We start from the raw sequence: 18,636 nt of genomic DNA on the forward strand, positions 1-18,636 counted from the left end.
GGGAAGAAAGCCACCGGTTTAACTGCAGAGGTGAGCTTTATATCCACGGGGGAATATCCACGAAAATACGACGCGAAACGATAATAGCGTGCCTCGTCATTGCTCGTGTACGAAACGATCGAATTATATCCGGGGAATTCGTTCAAGCGGATGGTGGTTTCCGTTACATCCTGTTCGATCGAAGTGTAACATTTCCGTGGACCTACGACGAAACGATTCCTGTTTCGCTTCGAACAAACGTAATTAATTTCACAGTGGGTACAATTATCTCATAATTAATAGAATTCACCGTCAAGTATTTTTAATCGTTATGGAAGCTAACATTAACATTTTTTCGATAGATTTTCTGTATAATTAAGTTGCATTTAAGGATAGAAAATTGGAAGCCCCAGGAATACGCCGCACACGCGTTATTTCGTATCGCCGCCATCGTTTCTAGTTCATTGCGTGTCCACGCAATTAAATAGTAGGTTTACCGCGTTCGTCATTATCGTTTCCTCGTTACGCCACGATGCCGGGATAATTGCGAATAACAATTCATGTCGCCTAGCGTAGCGATCGTCCTGAAATTGATGCGACTCGGCCGCGTCTCTCCGGCGCACTTGTTTTTCCCGACAATTTACAATAACGTTGTTCGATCCTCCGAGGGGGAATTATTGAAAAATTCGTCGCGCGGGAAATATTCACGTACCGGGAAATTTCATCCGACAGGATTCGTATTGTCATGCGGCTGACATTTCGCGTAGTGTCCGCGTAGCTCTCCTTCAATCAATTCGATTGTTGTTTTCCCATCGCGCGAATCGAGAGAAAAAACGAATGGAAAAAACAAGGAATAAGAGGAGAAATTAGCTACCCCGGGTAATTAGAAGATCTGGGCCTGCTTTCAGATAAAGGGTCGTTGCCGTGCGAACGCGCGGAGCGTCGAACGTAATTAACTTTATGGGGCGAGATATCGCGTTTTGAAGATGCCAGTGGAACGAGAAAGTAATTAGGAGGATTGTATTAAACGATACGAGGGCGAGTAGAGTAACCGCGAGACGCGGTTCCACGTTCTCCGGTTGTTCAACGCGATTATTAAAAATGTAATGATACAAGAAGGGTGGGGTGCGAATTTGAGGGTAAAGGGCGCGTGAAATTGAACGAGACTTCCGGCTTGCAAGATTACCTCTCGCGGCACAGGGATGTATATCTTTGTTTACTGTTAATTAAAATCTCGAAAATTCGGGGGCTCGGATTAAAACATAAATTCGGCGCGCTGGCTGGAGATGCTCGCACGCGTTGTTCCCAGCGGGTGTTTCGTTCGAAATACAATTTCGAAATGTCATACGGATGGAAATATTCTCGAGGTTGGGCTAAATTGGTGTGTTAAGTCATTCTCTCTGTAGGTACGGTGCGGTAAATCGGCTAATAAATTAACTCCAATTCTAACGACCGCGGTCCCAGTTTAACGCTGCGAATTTTCTGTACGACAGCAACAAGTTGGCTCGTTTAAATTAATTTTTTCTTATTTCCTTCTTCTGTTTTTTCATCGAAAGAAGACCGTGCTCGAACGTGTGGATTCGGTTTCGCTTGCCTGAACAGTTCTCGACTGGTCTTTAACTATATTATACTTGTGCAGTTTAAACACCAGCCCGTTCGTTATAGATCGCAGACGATTATGCGAGTGCATGTTTTACAAACATAATTAACACCGCGTGATTATGGATATTTGCTCGAGTCTCGAAATATTGTAACGTGTATCGCGGTTTGAATGCTTCATATATTCTCGCATATCATATGCATTCGTTATGTTTCTTCTACGTTTAGATTTCCTATATAATAAATGCAAACACCGGCGGTCTAATTACGATGCGCAACACTCATTAATAATTTACAGTTTACTTTATAATTTACTGTACAATCTATAATTTACCGCGAATAGAAACTCGCGTGATATTGGATTGCCATCCGTGCTTTTGAGAAATGCCAACTACACCGACGCCTCTCGATACTTAACTGCCATCGCTGCTGTTACTATCAAACTGCAATCGAGAAATTGGCGGCCAGCCCCTTTCTCGTGGACCGGATACTGGCGCGCGCGCGCGTCGAGTCGGTATGTTTCTCGCCTAATTCCGGCGGTTTCACGGGTGCCACTTAAACTTTCACATCGATGGCCAGACCAAACATAATAACTATGCAAATGCGCGAAATTGTGACGGGGAAATTGTATCAAAGAGCCTAACTTTACGGGACGTACGGGTCGCTCCACGGGGATTCCGCTAAAATGGAGACGTAATTAGATCACGGTGCAAGTTTCCAATAAACTGGCGATAGCCTCGCTGTTTGCGCGCGGCCATCACGTTAATTCCTCTCGTTTCCGACGCGTCGACGACACGTCCCACGTTCTCGGCCAATAAAATTCCTCTCTGCAACCGTCACTCGGCCCTGCGATCCTGTTTCTTTGGCCGAAACAGCGGTTTCGACGTTAGTGTCGTCGGTCAGAAATAATTGGCCGGATCCCTCTGGATAAAGCGATCTAGCAACGTCGACGTTTCTACTTCTCCCAGCTGGTAATGGGACCACTTCTTGCCGGTTCTTCGGGTTAATAGATGTCGGGAATTAGCGATCCTCTATTTCAGTCTGCCACGACGTTTCTTTAATTAGCGATACTAAATTATTCGGTCCTGTCGCGAGGCGACTTTTCCATTTCTTTGCTTTCTTCTGTTGCGCCGTTTCGTCTTCGTCTTCGATAGTATCCAACGATCATCCTGCTGTAGATGATAGTAAAAACCAAAATTGCAGTCGAACGAAAAGTCGCGAGCGCGGCGAACGAAGAAGGTCGTTGCGAGGCAGACGATGTTTCCGCGAGTCTACGCATGAAGATTAGTATCAAGCGTCATTCCTGTTGGACGTTCGACACCTTACGCTCGTTTCGCAATCCTCCGTTGATGTATACGATTCGTATTAACCGGTTGCGACACTTTGTAATTGCGAAATAGCACGGCGGTTAGGCGGTTTTCCGCCAGGGCGTGTACCGGAGGAATTGGAATTGTATCCAATTCCAGAACGGACCTCGTGAAAGGTGCAAGGATATCGATCCTCAAGGACGTATCGTTTGCGCGTGTCGGGACAATCGTATAAGTCGCGATACCAATCAGACACGGTTGATGCGATAATCTAAGGTGCGTTTGGGTTCGATACGATCTCGACACGGGTTAGGAATTGCCTCACTTGTTCCTTTATTTTTTTTTTTTTTTTGCTGTAGAATCGCATTTTTCGGCCAAGGCCTCCTCTGTCGACTTTCGTCAAAATGGTAAACGACATTCGAAGTGACATTTCACGCTGCCGCCTTCCACGCTCGATCGATCATGCAATACTAGAAGTATTCATTGCGTCGCTTGAATATTAAATAATATTAAAAGTTATGTAAATGTGGTCGACGCTGCGATATCGGTAGAATGGGACGGTGGTGGTCAGACGTGTGCGTCGAGCGGAGGACCATTAGAACCGATATTCTGGATCCGTTTTCGATCGATCAGAGAGGGAAATGTGTTTCGAAATCTGACTTTCGTTGAAATTCAAGATTTTTTCTGTCGTTGTTTACCTTGAGATTACCATTGTAATAGCCAGAGACGATTTTAATATGGACATGTATATTCAGAAGATGTAATATCGTATGAATTCTTAACACTTTTCCCAGAAGTACCACATTAAAAAATAATCGTAGTTATATGGAAATGTCCAACTTTTCCTTATTTTTCGACTTGTTAATTCATAATATCAATTATAGAACTGGCATCTTGCAGCAAGTTTTACAAAGCCATTCGAGTCTAAGCGTGCTCAAAATCTCACTGAAATTCCCTCCAAGTTAGCGCACTTCTCTAGTACATTTTCTGTACTTCGAAAATCCTCATTTCTCTTCGTCCGTCTATTCTACATTTTGCAATACCTGTCTATAGAACGTGCTTCGAGCATTCCTTTTCCGATTTCGCTTATCATCCGCTAAAAAGGAAATCGTGCTCGATAGTCGTGCTTCGCAAACATTCTAACTAAAGCTCGTACGTCCCACTACTATAGAACTTAACCAGCTTAATGGTTTTACTACATTTTAAACCTTTTACTATTTCTCTTTTATCACGCTCTTCAATTCTTTAATCCTTCAACTTCTCAGAGTCTTATTCGCATAACTTCACGGTTCCTTCACTTCTTGCCCCTTTAACCTTTTAATTCCTTAACCTCTCGCTGCACAATGTAACTTTCGAGTCTTGTATCAATAAAGTAGTGGTGCTTTCGTTGCGTACAGTTTGCCGTGACAACACGAGTCGCGAGTTTACTCCGAGGGAATAAATAATCCTTTAAAAATCCTGAATACATTCACTCTGCAATTACCACTCGGTCATCGCGATTGTTTACCGCCTCGATATCACCGGCACCTTGTGCAAACCATGGAATTGAATAACAAGTATTAACGACACCTTAATGATAGACCGCAACGCGCGTCACTTCATAACTACATCAAAGAGAACTTACCACTAATCAGCCTCAGACAGATTAATAGACGTACGATCATTCATCGACACTGGCTCTTACGCCATTTGTATTAAACAGCGTCGGGTATATTAGCCTTTGTGGCTCGACGCAACTCGATAGAACATTTTATTCGTCAATGGAACGCAAACAGATTGGTTATCCTGTGGCTGAAACTTATCTGCTCGTGATGGTGCGTCATTACTCAAAGATGGTTAAATATTATTGATAAATATGACATATTGTTCAAGTCTGAGATACCTGCTGATTTTGCTTTACACGTACACATAGATTTATTTCTTTTTAATCGGAAGATCCATAAAATTACCAATTATAAAATTTGTATAAAATATACAATTCTTTTTATACAAACGCTGTCGAGCAGACAACTACTCTGAAATATAAATACAAGGGAGGGCCGTCCAAACATGTTAAATAAACTTCTAGCGCAGCAGAAGGCACACAATTACCATCTTCCGAGCTCATAAACTGTCTTAACGCCATCGTGAACGTCTATTCCAGGTACCTCGACAAAGGAGCCTCCGCCTCCCACGCGAGGCAGCAATTATGAGATCGTCGTTGCCTTCGCACGATCCGTCTGGACGTTTGCACAAGGCTCCGCAAGCGTCGCGCGTGGATCGTTAGCTGGCAATCGGGCAAAAAATCGTCAAGTGTCATTGATAACAGAAAAACTACCACGCCGTGACGTCACGCGGTAATATTTCAATCAAGCTGCCAATAAATCTCATCATGCACCAGACCCTCGGTGTAACGATTCGAGCGTGACGTCTCCTCATCGGTCGAAGCATTTTTCTACGAGCCTCGCACGTGGCCACGTGAACGTGTTCGAAATAGCAACAGGAGTGAATTCGCAGTCGTGATTCAAATTCAAATTTGCATTCTTTGCCGCGTCAATCATGACGGTGGAGAAGACTGACGCGAGGGGACAATTCGTGAAAGTGCGAACGGAGAGCGACTTCAAGCCTTCCGAGCGATGGCGTATCACCAGGAACGTCCTCGTGATCGGGGTTGCGTTTATGGTGCACTTCACGGCATTTATGGGCGCCACGAATCTGCAGAGTTCGATTAACGCGGACGGCTCGCTGGGGACCTTCACGTTGGCGTCTATCTACGGAAGTCTGATATTTAGCAACATCTTCCTGCCAACGTTGATCATGAGGTAAGAACATGCGCAAATCTTTGTCTTTGCTTGAAACTGGTTTATTTCGCAATTTTTTATACAATCAACCGTCTTAACCAGAAATACGTACATCGATAAAGAGATTAAACTTATTAAAATTGTCGATCTACTTTTGCGATTTGTAAAGGTTTACAAGTTTCGAAGAGCACCGAACAGTTCCCTAGGAGCAGCAGTAATGTCGAAACATCGTAAAATATTCCACAGGGCGTCGTTAGTCGTGGTTGGTTCCACCATGAACCAGCAAACTTGACGACTACGTGTAATTTTGTCTCAGTTGCGAGATACGGTCGTGAGAATCGTGTCGTAACGTTACTACGTATTTAAAACACGTCCGGGGACGGAGGACCATCTTTGTGCTTTCCTCCTTTCCTACGAGTACGCGTGACCCGTTTAGATTAAAAAGGTCAAGAGTCGGACACAAAGGCTGGGTGCCTTTTGCGTTTTTAATACGTGTACCATTAGGTTTCGTTTTCGAGTACGAATAAAATGAAAATAACAAAGAGGGGTGAAACGTAAATGCGGAGAGGGTTGGTCGAATCCCTTGTGCTCGTTGCATATCGATAGTAGCTTCTTTCCTCTTAAAAATAGAGAGATACGGAATTTTGATTTATTCGATAATTTGGTGGTTCGTTAGAACGTTTAAAGAGTTCGAGTTATCACTTATGATTTATAGCGAACGTGACACTAGCCTTCCCGCCGTGAAACTAGTCCGGGTTACGGCACCAAAGCAGTAAACTTTATTACTGAACTTTATTGTCCGTGAAATTTTCGGCCTCGCTCGGCAAACAGCTGCGTATGTTGTAACCTACCTCGTGCATATGCCAAAACCGAGTTTATTCCAACTACTCGTAGTAACAGATACCACCCCTATTTATTCCCTCGTTCAGATACCGATTAGTAAGCTCCAAGTACGGTAACCTGAAAATTCAACATCGTGATTATTTCTACAGCCACTGTATATATATTTAAACGTTCCAGAGAGAAAGAGAGAGAGCACGAGCTCTTAAGTAGACTCCTGGGAAATCGTAAAAGCCGTAGAAACAATTAGAAAACCGATGTTCAACCCCCCTTCTCTCTGGTTGCAGCTGGTTAGGCAGTAAATGGACCATATCCTTATCCATCTTCGCTTATGTGCCATTTATGGCGGCTCAGTTCTACCCAAAATTCTACACTATGATACCAGCGGGTCTGTTGGTAGGTATCGGCGGTGGACCACTCTGGTGCGCCAAGTGTACTTACTTAACCGTCGTCGCGGAGGCGTACGCCACCCTGTCGGACGTGACTGCGGATATTCTCGTAACCAGGTTTTTCGGCGTATTCTTCATGTTCTACCAAATGGCGCAGGTCTGGGGGAACCTCATATCTTCGACAGGTGCGTATGTCCTCGAGTGTCCGTCGCCAAGTGGCGAACATACTACTTCGTACGTCTTTTGGCCAAGTATAACGCTGCGATTAACGGTTTCTTGGCATCTAGACAGGAAAAAAGCGAAGTTATAAACGAGACAGCGAGAACACGATAAATCTGCTGGGAAATTTTAAACGAAGATTAACAGGGTTAGATTTCTAGGACGAAATTTAGAACGTCAGTCTTTGGGGTAAAGGATATCTAATGCCGTAACGGGGGGACGTCCGCGGGAAAAGTTTTATTCCACTCGGAAGAAGTCATTAGCGGCTCTAATTCCTCTTCGTTGGCTCGCGGGAACGCTTTGACGTGAAACTACCCCCGTAGTTTTTCCTCTCCGCTTCTCACTTTTCTTCCGCGGCCGGTCGGTTCACGTGCGAATCTACCTGCACTTTCAGAATTTCCATTACGTAACCGGAAAGTAAAAGGTTTAATTGCGATGCAATTCGCTGTAACAGCGGGCAGAGGTCAGAAGGTAGGAGAAGGGCTCGTTCAAATTCGCAGCGGGATTTTTGCTCGCGGCGCTTTATCGCCGTGCAGAACGATCGAACGACGCTGAGGGCGTAAGGGGTGATAAAACAACGCGAAACGAGGCTACGGCCGAGCTTTCTCTGTGCGGGACTTGCGGAAAAAAGAGAAACGACCGCGCGTAGCGGTGTTTCAGCGTAAAAATTAATTAATTGGCCGTGCCAGCTGCTCTCTTAGTCTTACTTTGCCCTTTTAAACAACACCGCTCGCAAACCCCAAGCGCAATGTACCGTGCTTATCGCGCGTATTACTCTTGCCTGCTTAGAAGCTCGCGATAAAACCTGTACATTTGAAGGCAGTTCAAACGCGGCACACTTGTTTCGAGTTTTCATCTCGCGATGTGTTCGCCCAAGGGAACAGGCAAATTAATTTTTGTGCGCTCTCCGCGTAGTCTGCAGTTGTCTGGAAAGCGTCAAACGAAGTCATTAGCCTGTTTACCAGTTACGCGACTGCAGATGTTCATAAATGAAAGGGATAATTCTGTAGGTCGAATTAAAGCAAAGTCACGAAGAATGGAATTTATTTGCTAGACAAAGAGCTTCGAGAATTGTTCGCTTACACGTGCGCTAATGGCATGAGCTCATAGGTCGATACTACATGGTTGCCTGCGTGCAGCCACGTGAGATTCCATCAAGCGTCACTCTTATGGCCTTTTTACCATTAACGTTCGCATACTTAATGGATTTTCAACGTTGTATTCCTGGTAAAAAAGAGCTTCACGCGTGCTTTTGTTATTCCCGATTTCCCTCTCGCTTCAGCCTGCAGAATCACCCCTTTCATTTCGTGTCGACCCACCTGTAGCTGGATATTTCATATAGTAAGCGACGAAGCATACAAACGATCAGAACTTAACTTTAATTTAACTTTTTCTTCAGTTTACACACACATATATATGTACATATATACTTATTTAGCGAATGTATGAGGAGTTTGCGGTTAAATGCTGTTGTAACTCAACTCAGACCATACTAATCAAACTTTCAACCCTTCGATATTTTTGCGCTCTCCCAAGCAATGGATAAAAATTTCGCAAAATCGAATTGTAAAAGTTCAAACACGATACATAAACTGCTGCAGATAGTTTACAGCAAATAGAATCTCGCGGTAAATCAAAAACTTTCCAAGGGAATACCTATATCGCATAAGACGATATTTGATAACTTTATTGCAGTATGTATATATAACAGAAAGAGAATTCCATTCGTCCCTCGTATTTCTTACCACTCGTAAAACCAGCAGAATAAATGATCGAGCGTATAAAAGCATCGAGAGGTACCAGCGGGAGCTCTCTTCCCTTTTTAACGATATTCAACGTACATTGTGCATGTGCATATTACACACGCGGTACGCGCACACGTCGATACGTTTCCCTTGATCTAGTCCCGCGGGAGCGGCAGCTTCTTCGCAAGTTTTGTCGACGCTGGCCTCGGAAATTCGATGATCCTGAAACTTTTCACGTTTTAAACCGATACATTGGCGGTCGAAAGCACGGAAACCCAGGGCATTGTAATGCTAAGCGAAGAACCAAAGGAACTGTTTCACAGGACACGAAACGAAGTTTGAGGGGTTTATGGAATTCGCGAAGAAAGTTGCTGCTCGTCAGAGTACAGCGGAGATCGGATTGGTAATTTTTCCTGTTCGAAATGTCGAATCATTCTGGCACGTTACAGCACGTCGAAGAGCGTGTCCGCTCGCTTGTAAACAGGAAGGGTTCCAACCATCCGATTGTCCGATCCCTTTTTGTTCGCCGGAAGGCTACGCCAAGGATTGAACCGCGTAGGTCGATGGATTCTACGTCTATAATCCTGGTGTCGGAAAACGGCTGTCGACTACAAATTTTCGACGCAATTCGCGCGGAAAGGACAGCCAGATGGCCGTGGGAAACTTTAACGGGAATGCGCGGAATCATTGGAACCCGGTTCGTTTCGACGTGTCCCTTGGGAACTTTTCCGTTTACGAGTCCCTGGTTATCGGTCGACGTGAAAGGGTACGAGCTGGTGGGTTCTTTTTTAAACGAATTACACGAACAATGGAGCCTAATAATTTAATAACCGAACGGGAAATGGACGTAACAAAAACATCGAAAGTCCATGGATATTCTATTTCTCGCAATATCTCAGATTCTCACGGATTAATATCAATTTCCGCTATTTACGAACGTGGAACGTGGAACGTGGTGCGATACGTTGAGCCAATAGAATTGTAATGTGAACATATTAAATATTCGTGTCTACTGCAGCGGACTGCAGTTCGTACTTAAATTCCTGACGGACCGACATATTTCCCCGATTCATTTCCACAGTTCTTTCATACGGGATCGAGGCTGTGCAAGCGAACACTACGTTGAACAGCACCATCGTGGCGGAAGCGTGCGGTGCCAACTTCTGCGGTGCGACTTCCGACACCAGCGACAGCCCGAAATTGGAACGGCCCCCAGAGGAAAGGATCCACCTAATTTCCGGCATCTATTTGTGCTGCATGATAGTGGCCTCTTTAATCGTCGCGTTCGCAGTCGATTCCCTCACGAGGTAACGATTTCCTTGCTGGATATTTCTTTCGTTATCCCTACTAATCTTTCAATGCGATGGAAGTTGGTCGATTCTTGACGAATTGCTTTCAAATCCTCGAGTTCTAGGGTTCTCGAATTGTGAGGTTTCTAATTTTATTAGGAACGATTCTCGATCGCAAATATTATAAGTTGTATATTTATATGTATAAGTTAAGGGACATCGAAAGAAGTCGAGGCATTCCAGGATCGATTTCGCGACCAGTACAAAACGCGATGTTCCGTGTATCGTAAATCGTCCGTGCATCCAGGTACATCTGCGAATCTGGAATTGATAAAGCATTAAGCCGTGGCAGCGAACAGAATATTGTTTCCGTTCGGAGAATTACTGCTGTTAACTCCGGTGATTAATCGAAACTAACGCCACGCTCAAAGGAAGCGTTCGGAACTTTATCTCGTAAAATTATTCACTGCGCACAGAGACATTAATATCGGTCCGATCAATGTGCCGCGACATTTAGTTACGTGCTAGTGTATCAAACATTTGGATTAAAAAGGATCAGTGAGGAAACAGTCGACGTGTATATTGCTTACATTCATTTTATCGGATTTGTTGCTCGATGTTGATTGATCCGTTCGACGTTTTTAACATACGCGCTGATACTCGTTGGCGTTTTGCAACAGATATTTCGCAACGAATCGAAACACTTTTATTAGATTATAACAAGTCTCAACTTCAACAACTTATTAATTTAATTTCTTTAATAGTGTATATTCACCTTTGCAATGGTCACAGGTACGACAGGGGTAGGTCAGGATCAGCAGCAGGACAATCAGGGTTCAAGCTCCTAGCGGTGACGCTGAAATTACTGAAAGAAAAAAATCAGATTCTCATATTGCCGATTATAATGTTCATTGGAGCGGAGCAAGCGTTCTTATTCGCCGACTATAACGCCGTAAGCATGTCGATTTCCCTCTGATGTTATTCTCGATCATTTTTCCATGCTTTCCATGTTTTTTTAGTCGTTTGTCTCCTGCGCTTGGGGGGTCAACAATATCGGCTACGTGATGATTTGTTTCGGTGTTACGAACGCTGTAGCAGCGTTGGGCACCGGGTCGATGATGAAGCTGACAGGAAGAAGGGTCTTGATGGCGTTCGCCTTCTGTCTTCACATGGGGATCCTCTTTTTTTTGCTGCGATGGAAGCCCACCCCGGAGCAAAATTTCATATTCTTTCTGATGTCTGGTTTGTGGGGTCTTTGCGACGCTATGTGGCTGGTCCAAGTAAACGGTGAGTAGGAATTACAAAGATGGAGCAACGTCGAACAGCTCAATTGAAATTTTTGTATCGAACGATGTCGATGTCTTCGATTATACCATCTGTTGATAAAAGATATTTACCAGCTGTTGTTCGATTAACATTCGTATTGATTAGCTGATAGTAACGCGTTCGAATTTTCTCTTCATATCGTCTGTTGGTAACTTTTGTTCCATCTCAATAGGGTATTTGTAATCGTATGAATTTGCATGACTTTCCTTGAATGATTCTTTTGTACAGAATGGTACTTTTTATCTCTCTGATTAATTAAAATGTATGCAATTGTTCCAGCCTTATCAGGGCTACTATTCCCAGGTAAAGAGGAGGCCGCCTACTCCAACTTCCGGTTGTGGGAATCCACGGGTTCCGTGATCACGTACGCGTACAGTCCTTATCTGTGCACGCAAATGAAGCTCTACTTTCTCATGGGTATCCTCTGCCTTGGAATGATCGGTTACGGTATAATCGAGTGGACCGGGAAGGCTATCACGTCGATTCCGGAAGTAAAGCCAGAGTTTGAGCTGGTTACGAGCAACGAAGCGAACGACGCGTCGAAATACTGAATGGGTAGAAATGAAAATGTCCTTTTAATTAGAATTACCACGGCTGAACGATCCCTTGTACGATACTTTTTTAAGAACAACCGCGTTTTTCATCGATTAAAAAGAAATAGTAATAATTCCGAGGAACAGGTGCTTCTTCGACCATCTGCGTCGTTTATGGCGTGAAAAAATGTTAGAATCCTTTTTTTTCTGGTATTTAAAGATATTTTATGTTGTACAGAGAGTGGTTAAACAGAGGGCGGTGAATCAAGAAAAAGATAACGAGCTGTGATTTTACCAGCGATTTGATAATTCTTCGAATTATTTGAAAACGCTCGACAATAGGATTATCGTGTGAATAATATTATAATTGCGGTATACATATCGTATATATAGAAATCATACATAAATCAGATCGGCATATCAAAAATTATATGTACAAGAAAGAGTGTGTACGTGTATCTGTTTGCGTACATGTCGGTGTGTATGTGTCCGTGTACGTGTGTGCGTTTTCGTGTTCGGTTGGAGGCGCAGTCAGGACCTTGAAGGTACGATCTTTGTGTGATTTGTACCACAATATATGTTTTTATTTTATTCTTGTGGACACCTACTAGATTTTACACAGATAGTTCGCTTAACCGCTAAAGATCCTCTTCTCCGTTTCTCTTCATTCATTTTTTTTTTGTTTCATTTTTAAATACGTAGTTTAATGTTACATCGTGTGTCTAGGTGCTAACATTCAAGCTAAAGCTACGGCTGCTTAATTTTAATTGTATACTTAATGTGCTTAATTTCATTTTCACTGTACGCGTGTATGTCTCCCGTGTGTGTATGTGTGTGTGTGTATATATTGTGTATGTATGTATACGTGTGCCTGTAAATATGAATTGTACGTGTGCGATCGTGTTCAGTGTACTTGTGTTGTGTTAACGCGTTTTCCTTTCTCCCAGCCTGTTCTGTATGCTCATCATTTATTGTGCCTTGTCACGATCAATTGCCTCCCGTCATTTAAATTGCGTAAACGATAGTTATATTACAAGATTATCTTATGATGGTGTTTCGCGTGGATCGTGGACTGGATCCCCTCGAATCTGTTGAATTTCCATGTTTAATAACGTCAATAATAACAATCCGCGACGTGGAATCAATTGACCCTGCATCCCTCGTCTCTTTTTAGCGTCGTTCGATTGCTGATTGTATTTTGTGGATCGTGTGCTAGCTTAACCCTCGTTTATGTACAATTCAAGTTTTGCAGTTCAGTTATATACTTTATAAAACGTAGTAGGAACTTTGGTTTCGCTGGGCAATGTTTCAAGAGCAGTTTCCTCTTCTTGTTCGTGAACGCGAACTTTGTCTTTTTCCTCTTTCTTTTTTTTTTCTTTTAGCTTGGTCTCTCACCCTTAATTTATTTCTCTCAATCTATTATTTCTTTTTTTTTTTTTCATCGTTTCTTTCGTTTACTCTGAAAACACACAATTTTATTGCTTCGTTCAGTGCGCTGGGTATTGGATTTAAGCCTGGAAGTAAAAATTCGGCCGGAAACTGCTATAAAACATTCGCCCGTGGATCTATCTTCCTTAGAAATATGACACTCACGAATACAGTTCACTTTTTTTTTTTCTTTAATACTCATGTTTATATTTCCGTAATGGCCTATTGAATATCAATTTTATTTTTTATTTTTCTTTTTTTTCACGAAGAAAATACACATGATTCGTAAATTTTTTTTTCTCTCTCTCTTGTCAGAAGTATTTCTCTCGTTCATACTCTCTACCTCATACTCTCGTTTGTAACTCTTGTTCTCTTATTTTATCTCCTTCTTCTCGTATAACAAAATTTAATAACCGGAATATCTCTGTACAAACATTTTCATCCTTTGTTTCTCCCCGATCCTGCTTCGTTCCTCTGTAAAAAGGGAACAACATACGCACTATCAACCCCCAATCAAAATTTTGAATTTTGAATCATCCCCTTTTATCCCCACCCCCGATACCACTTCTCCATTTTCACCCGTATAATACATTTCCCTGTCGTTTCCTCTCTTCACTTTTCCATTTATTATATTCTCTTTTTTGTTCTGTTTATCCGTTTTCCGTATCTTCTTCCGCCACCCTTTTCGTGTGCTTCGTTTTAGGAACAGATCACTTTGCTCATAATTTTAATCGTATCCTAGAGAGTAAAATACCTTAAAACGTACGCGTTTACCCTTAAAAATTTATTTCATTTTTTGACCGTTAACCCACTCCCCATTTTTTCTCGCGTCCGTTTTGTTTTCTTTTTTTTTTCTCTTCTTTTTTCGTTTAACCGTAACGTGTAAATTTATTTCCCGTCTAATAAATCGTCAGTCGTCGTCATTCGTACTGGTCGTAGTCGTCGTCGCACATAGCTATTTCATAGCTATCACGATTTATTAAAAGTACCACTTTTTTTTTTAAGATTCTTACAATATTACAGTCGCCTAGTTGTCGCCTTAATATGTACACACACTCCTAGCTACGTTCCTCTCAAGGATTTCGTGGTTTAATAATTAAATCGTACTGGATTAGCCCATTACAACGGCGGGGTATTGAAGTGCATCTGTGTGTTGTGTGTTCGCGTGTGTAGACGTGTGCGTGTGGTACCATATCTCTTCCTGTTCTTTCATCCGCAATCATACGTTTATGCGTGTACGTGTAAGTGTGTATGTTTTTATTTTTTTTACTTTTTTTTTTAATTATACTCGAGCTGAGAGATATTTAAGAAACCGTGTCGTACCATTATCTTGGGATGGGTTTAGTTTCGCCTACAGTATCGTTTATTACGGCAAGGAAGGAAAAATCGTCGAGAGAGAGAACAATGTCGATCAATCGCGCGCATGCTATTCTGCATTATTCTTTTTTTTTTCCCTTAAAAACGACTATCTTGCCTTCAGTTTAGATTAGACGAAAGAAAGAGAGCGTCTCGAGAACCTGAAGCGGAAACACATTCAAAAGTAAACGCTATTATCACTATCGATATTAACCGGGGGAATACATGAGAGAGATATTTTAATCCTTGTGGATGGTCGATATTTAAGCTTCTCGTAATGGGTAGTATAATTTATTTTATTTATTTACTTCCTCTCCTGTCCTTCCTTCCTTCTTTCTTTCTCTATTCTTTTACCAACGAACCATTCCTCTGGATGCGTAAATACGAAGAAATTCGTCCGTGGATATTGGAAACCTGTCCCTGGTATCATCGCGCCCCGTCTTCTGGACACGCGTGGAAAAGGCGCCGTCTTCGCACGGTCCGTTTAAGTCGCGCCCTAGAATCGCGCGCCGGAAGTGAAATTAATGCTACTGTGCGCGACGACCGCGGTACACGCGTGATTCACTGGCTCGCATTTGTCAGTGTCCTCGCGCGGTCAATTTGCAATCGAATTAGTATCGTAATGGGGGGTACACACGTTGCTTTCGGTATCCATGGCCGTTTTACACACACGTACACGTATTATAATACATATATGCACGTACATATATACATAATATATATATTTAGCTGGCATTTATGTATTATCTTGAAATTTATATCGACGATATCTCTACCTGTCTCGGGCAAATCAGTTAGCAAGCCTCTTGAGAGCGAGCCTGGCTCTTGAGAATCGAATGAACGTAAATATGGGAGTCGTGCGCCGCCATTTTGGTGAACGCGGCAATTCAACCCGTACGTTAGGCGCGCGAGCGAATTACAGACATCCTCGCTTTCGTTCGCCTATGCAACAGACTTTGCGTTTTGCTTTTCATTTGGAAATATCATTTATTATCCTCTCCAACCCGGTTCCCGTTTGATTAGTATATAATCGAAAGAAAAGATACACGGCGTGATTAAATTTCGTTTCTTCACAGTACGGTATAAAACACGATATCGTTGGACTCCGTCCATGTCATTCATGCGCCTAACGAAGGTTCAGATTAGATAGGGTTCATTCAATTTTTGCTTCAACTAGATTCAAAGGATTGGAATTTTTATTGTTCCTTTTTCTCTGGCTAAAGGAAAAATTGCACTTGTTTCGCATTCCGTTTCCGTCGTCTAATTCAATTGCAAATTTCCCGGGATCAGAAAGACGGGGACGCGTACCAAATATAAATATATCGATACAATAACCAGTGGCCAAGCGGATCGAACATTTAGGAACGAAAGATGCGTAAATGTTTAATACGTATACCTTCTTTATATGGCAGATTATTACGGACTAGTAGTTTTTCTTCCATGTTACTCTGCGGGGGGGAAAAACCTCGAACCACTGTCTTCGAATGTCCCTTTTCGTTTCCGGTCTGAATAGAATTTTTCGTTTAAAGGGGCATCAGGAGGATCCTTACGATCGATCGATAATATACTTTCAAAAAGACGTTATTGCGTTAATTTACTCGCTAAAAAGTTTCTTCTTTCCTTCTTCCTTTTCTTCTTCTTCTTTTTTCCTGTTTTTCCTTTTAGCTTCGTCTCCGTCGTGATTCGTTTTCCTTTTTTTCGATCGATTCTCACCTAAATACGCACGTATAAATTTACAGACGAGCACACCCAGAGAACAATATGGTTGAAACATTTTTTCCTCTTTTTTTCTCATTTTCCTCGAACGAAGCCTGCAAACGAGTGGTTGTTTCACCGGTAAGAATGGAAATAAAAAGAGTTTATGGATGGATGATCGTCATAAACGATAGTTTGGCGTTACTGTAAAAACTTTTCCGTTGCTATTTCTTGTGTGTACAACTGAATTGTATCCCATGTTGTGTATGGCATATATGTGAACGTGGCGGTACTGTTGTTACCGTTGTTATTGGTTCCTGTTATTGGTATTGTTGCTGTTGCTGTTGCTCTCTCGTTGCTTCAACTATGTTCTTTTCTGTGTGCCAGAGGACCAGAAACACTGGCCCGTCCACTTCATCCTCTTACTTCTCGATGCGATCTCGTACAAAAAATATCATTCTACCCTTTGAGACGATCCAAGGTGGATCATATTCTTTGCACGATCCTCGTTTTGTGCTTTGTCTGTTCATCTCTTAACGACAGACGATTCTCGGTAGCTGGAAGCTTCTCGATCGTTTCACGAACTATCGTTATCTGTGCGATTACTTAACGGAATTACTTATCCTAGTTTTCACGAGCCGAGACGCGACTTGATAATTGTTTGTTTGATTTACGTCTTATCGTGTCCTATCCTTTTATACCTTCTAACGAACGAAGAACATTATACTTCCAAGGATATTCTAATATTACAAAGAAAAAAAAAAAAAAATCCGCCAAATGAAACGTTTACTTTTTATCATCAACTGATAACGGTTCGTGTATCATCCGTCGGGATTTACGTTAATCACGGTCGCCTTTTTTAACAGCTACCGATAGAATACTGCGAATACTGTTCTCGTCCGCAACGAAATTTGAAATCTCTAATTTCTAGTTTTCTTCCTCTCGTCGCTCAACAAGTGTCAGATAAGACGATTTGCGGTTAAGGCAATTATCAACGTTAAACGCTCGACTCCTGTACATCACATTAGCCGTAGATTAAAACTATTTACAGATAGGTCTCGTATACACCTGCAATCACAATGATCTTTACATCGATCGTCGAGTGCGCGCCCCTTTAAAAATTCACGGCCCGCCGGCTGTCGTCGTGGCGCGTGAATTTTTAAAGCGATCCCATCGAACGCGCCGATTTGTCGGGATTATTTTATTAAACACGACACTGAGGTTCGGCGATCCTCTTCTCTATCCTTCCTCTTGTATCCCCGTCCGCGCGGATCGAGTCGAACCGAATCCCGTGGAATCCATCCGGTGCTACGTAAATTCGAGTCCTTAAAGCTTTTTTCTCGGTTAGCCCTTCTTCAATTCTTCGTTTCACTGGCTAAATTCGCGACCAATTTCTTCCCAGCACTTCTACATAGTGTCCTTCGTCATCAGTCTCACCGCGTTCTTCATGGATTGTCTTTTGTTACAGAACCAAATCCTGATCACCTCCCGGTCGTATCCGAGACGCTGCGCCAAGTTCGTGATTTCGTTACCTGAGGTGAACGAGGGAGACGAGTATTAATCGTTAATTTGAGATCAACATTGGAAGAGATATTCGAAACAATTACGAAAGGATAGACTCACCATTGGGATGAGTATTTCTCTCGAAGTGAGCGTTCAATAGTTCTAAAGCCTGTGGGGTGAACGAAGTTCTTCGCTTTCGTTTCTTGCTCGTTTCCACTCCGATGAAGTCCGTCAGCTGATGCAACCCGCTCTTGTGCCTGTAATCAAATGAAATTGGTCTCGTTTCCGTTCGAAACTACTCTTCTGTTACTACGTATAAACTTATAGGGGATCGCCGAACTATGAAAAGAAACGAGAAAAACGAATAGTTAATTCACGTTACGATTCGATCAGCTTGAAATAAGGGTATTTAGAATGAACATCGATCGCGTGCGTGTATGTGTGTGTGTGTATGTTGCGTCCGTTGAACACGATTTTACCGAGAGATGGACGAAATAGGGGAGGAAAAAGAAGAAAAGGTTGCGGGTGAAAAATCAACGACACCCTGAGAGCAGCTACTTCGCAGCGAGAACTCAATTTTCATCTCACGCCAACGCAAATACTCCCCGATCATGCTCTAATCAAATATTAAAACAAAACACGCCGGTG

General features: G+C 42.6%; 2 protein-coding genes across 7 annotated transcripts in view; one reads left to right on the forward strand and one right to left on the reverse strand.

The window, feature by feature from the left end:
- Positions 1 to 5,418: 5,418 nt before the first annotated feature.
- Positions 5,419 to 15,068, forward strand: LOC143423301 (UNC93-like protein). Of its 2 annotated transcripts, XM_076894544.1 has the most exons (7): positions 5,419 to 5,686; positions 6,793 to 7,079; positions 9,940 to 10,165; positions 10,940 to 11,099; positions 11,167 to 11,434; positions 11,753 to 11,890; positions 14,915 to 15,068. In XM_076894544.1, the coding sequence occupies exons 1-7, from the start codon at positions 5,424 to 5,426 to the stop codon at positions 14,917 to 14,919; spliced, it is 1,347 nt and encodes a 448-aa protein (XP_076750659.1). In that variant the 5' UTR covers positions 5,419 to 5,423; the 3' UTR covers positions 14,920 to 15,068. The 2 variants fall into 2 exon arrangements, with proteins under 2 accessions (XP_076750659.1, XP_076750648.1); XM_076894533.1 differs by lacking the exon at positions 14,915 to 15,068 and having other exon boundaries at positions 11,753 to 12,055.
- Positions 15,069 to 17,835: 2,767 nt separating this feature from the next.
- Positions 17,836 to 18,636, reverse strand: part of Pdm3 (POU-domain protein pdm3) — a 147,479-nt gene continuing 146,678 nt past the window's right edge. For all 5 annotated transcript variants that reach the window (XM_076894484.1, XM_076894468.1, XM_076894460.1 and 2 more), the window contains 2 exons: positions 18,109 to 18,245; positions 17,836 to 18,017 (listed from right to left, as the gene is read on the reverse strand). In XM_076894484.1, coding sequence (XP_076750599.1) covers positions 17,893 to 18,017; positions 18,109 to 18,245 — 262 coding nt within the window. In that variant the 3' untranslated portion in view covers positions 17,836 to 17,892. The remainder of the gene's footprint in view (positions 18,018 to 18,108; positions 18,246 to 18,636) is intronic.

The sequence above is a fragment of the Xylocopa sonorina genome, chromosome 1 (genome assembly GCF_050948175.1).
Source record: "Xylocopa sonorina isolate GNS202 chromosome 1, iyXylSono1_principal, whole genome shotgun sequence".
Taxonomy (NCBI): domain Eukaryota; kingdom Metazoa; phylum Arthropoda; class Insecta; order Hymenoptera; family Apidae; genus Xylocopa; species Xylocopa sonorina.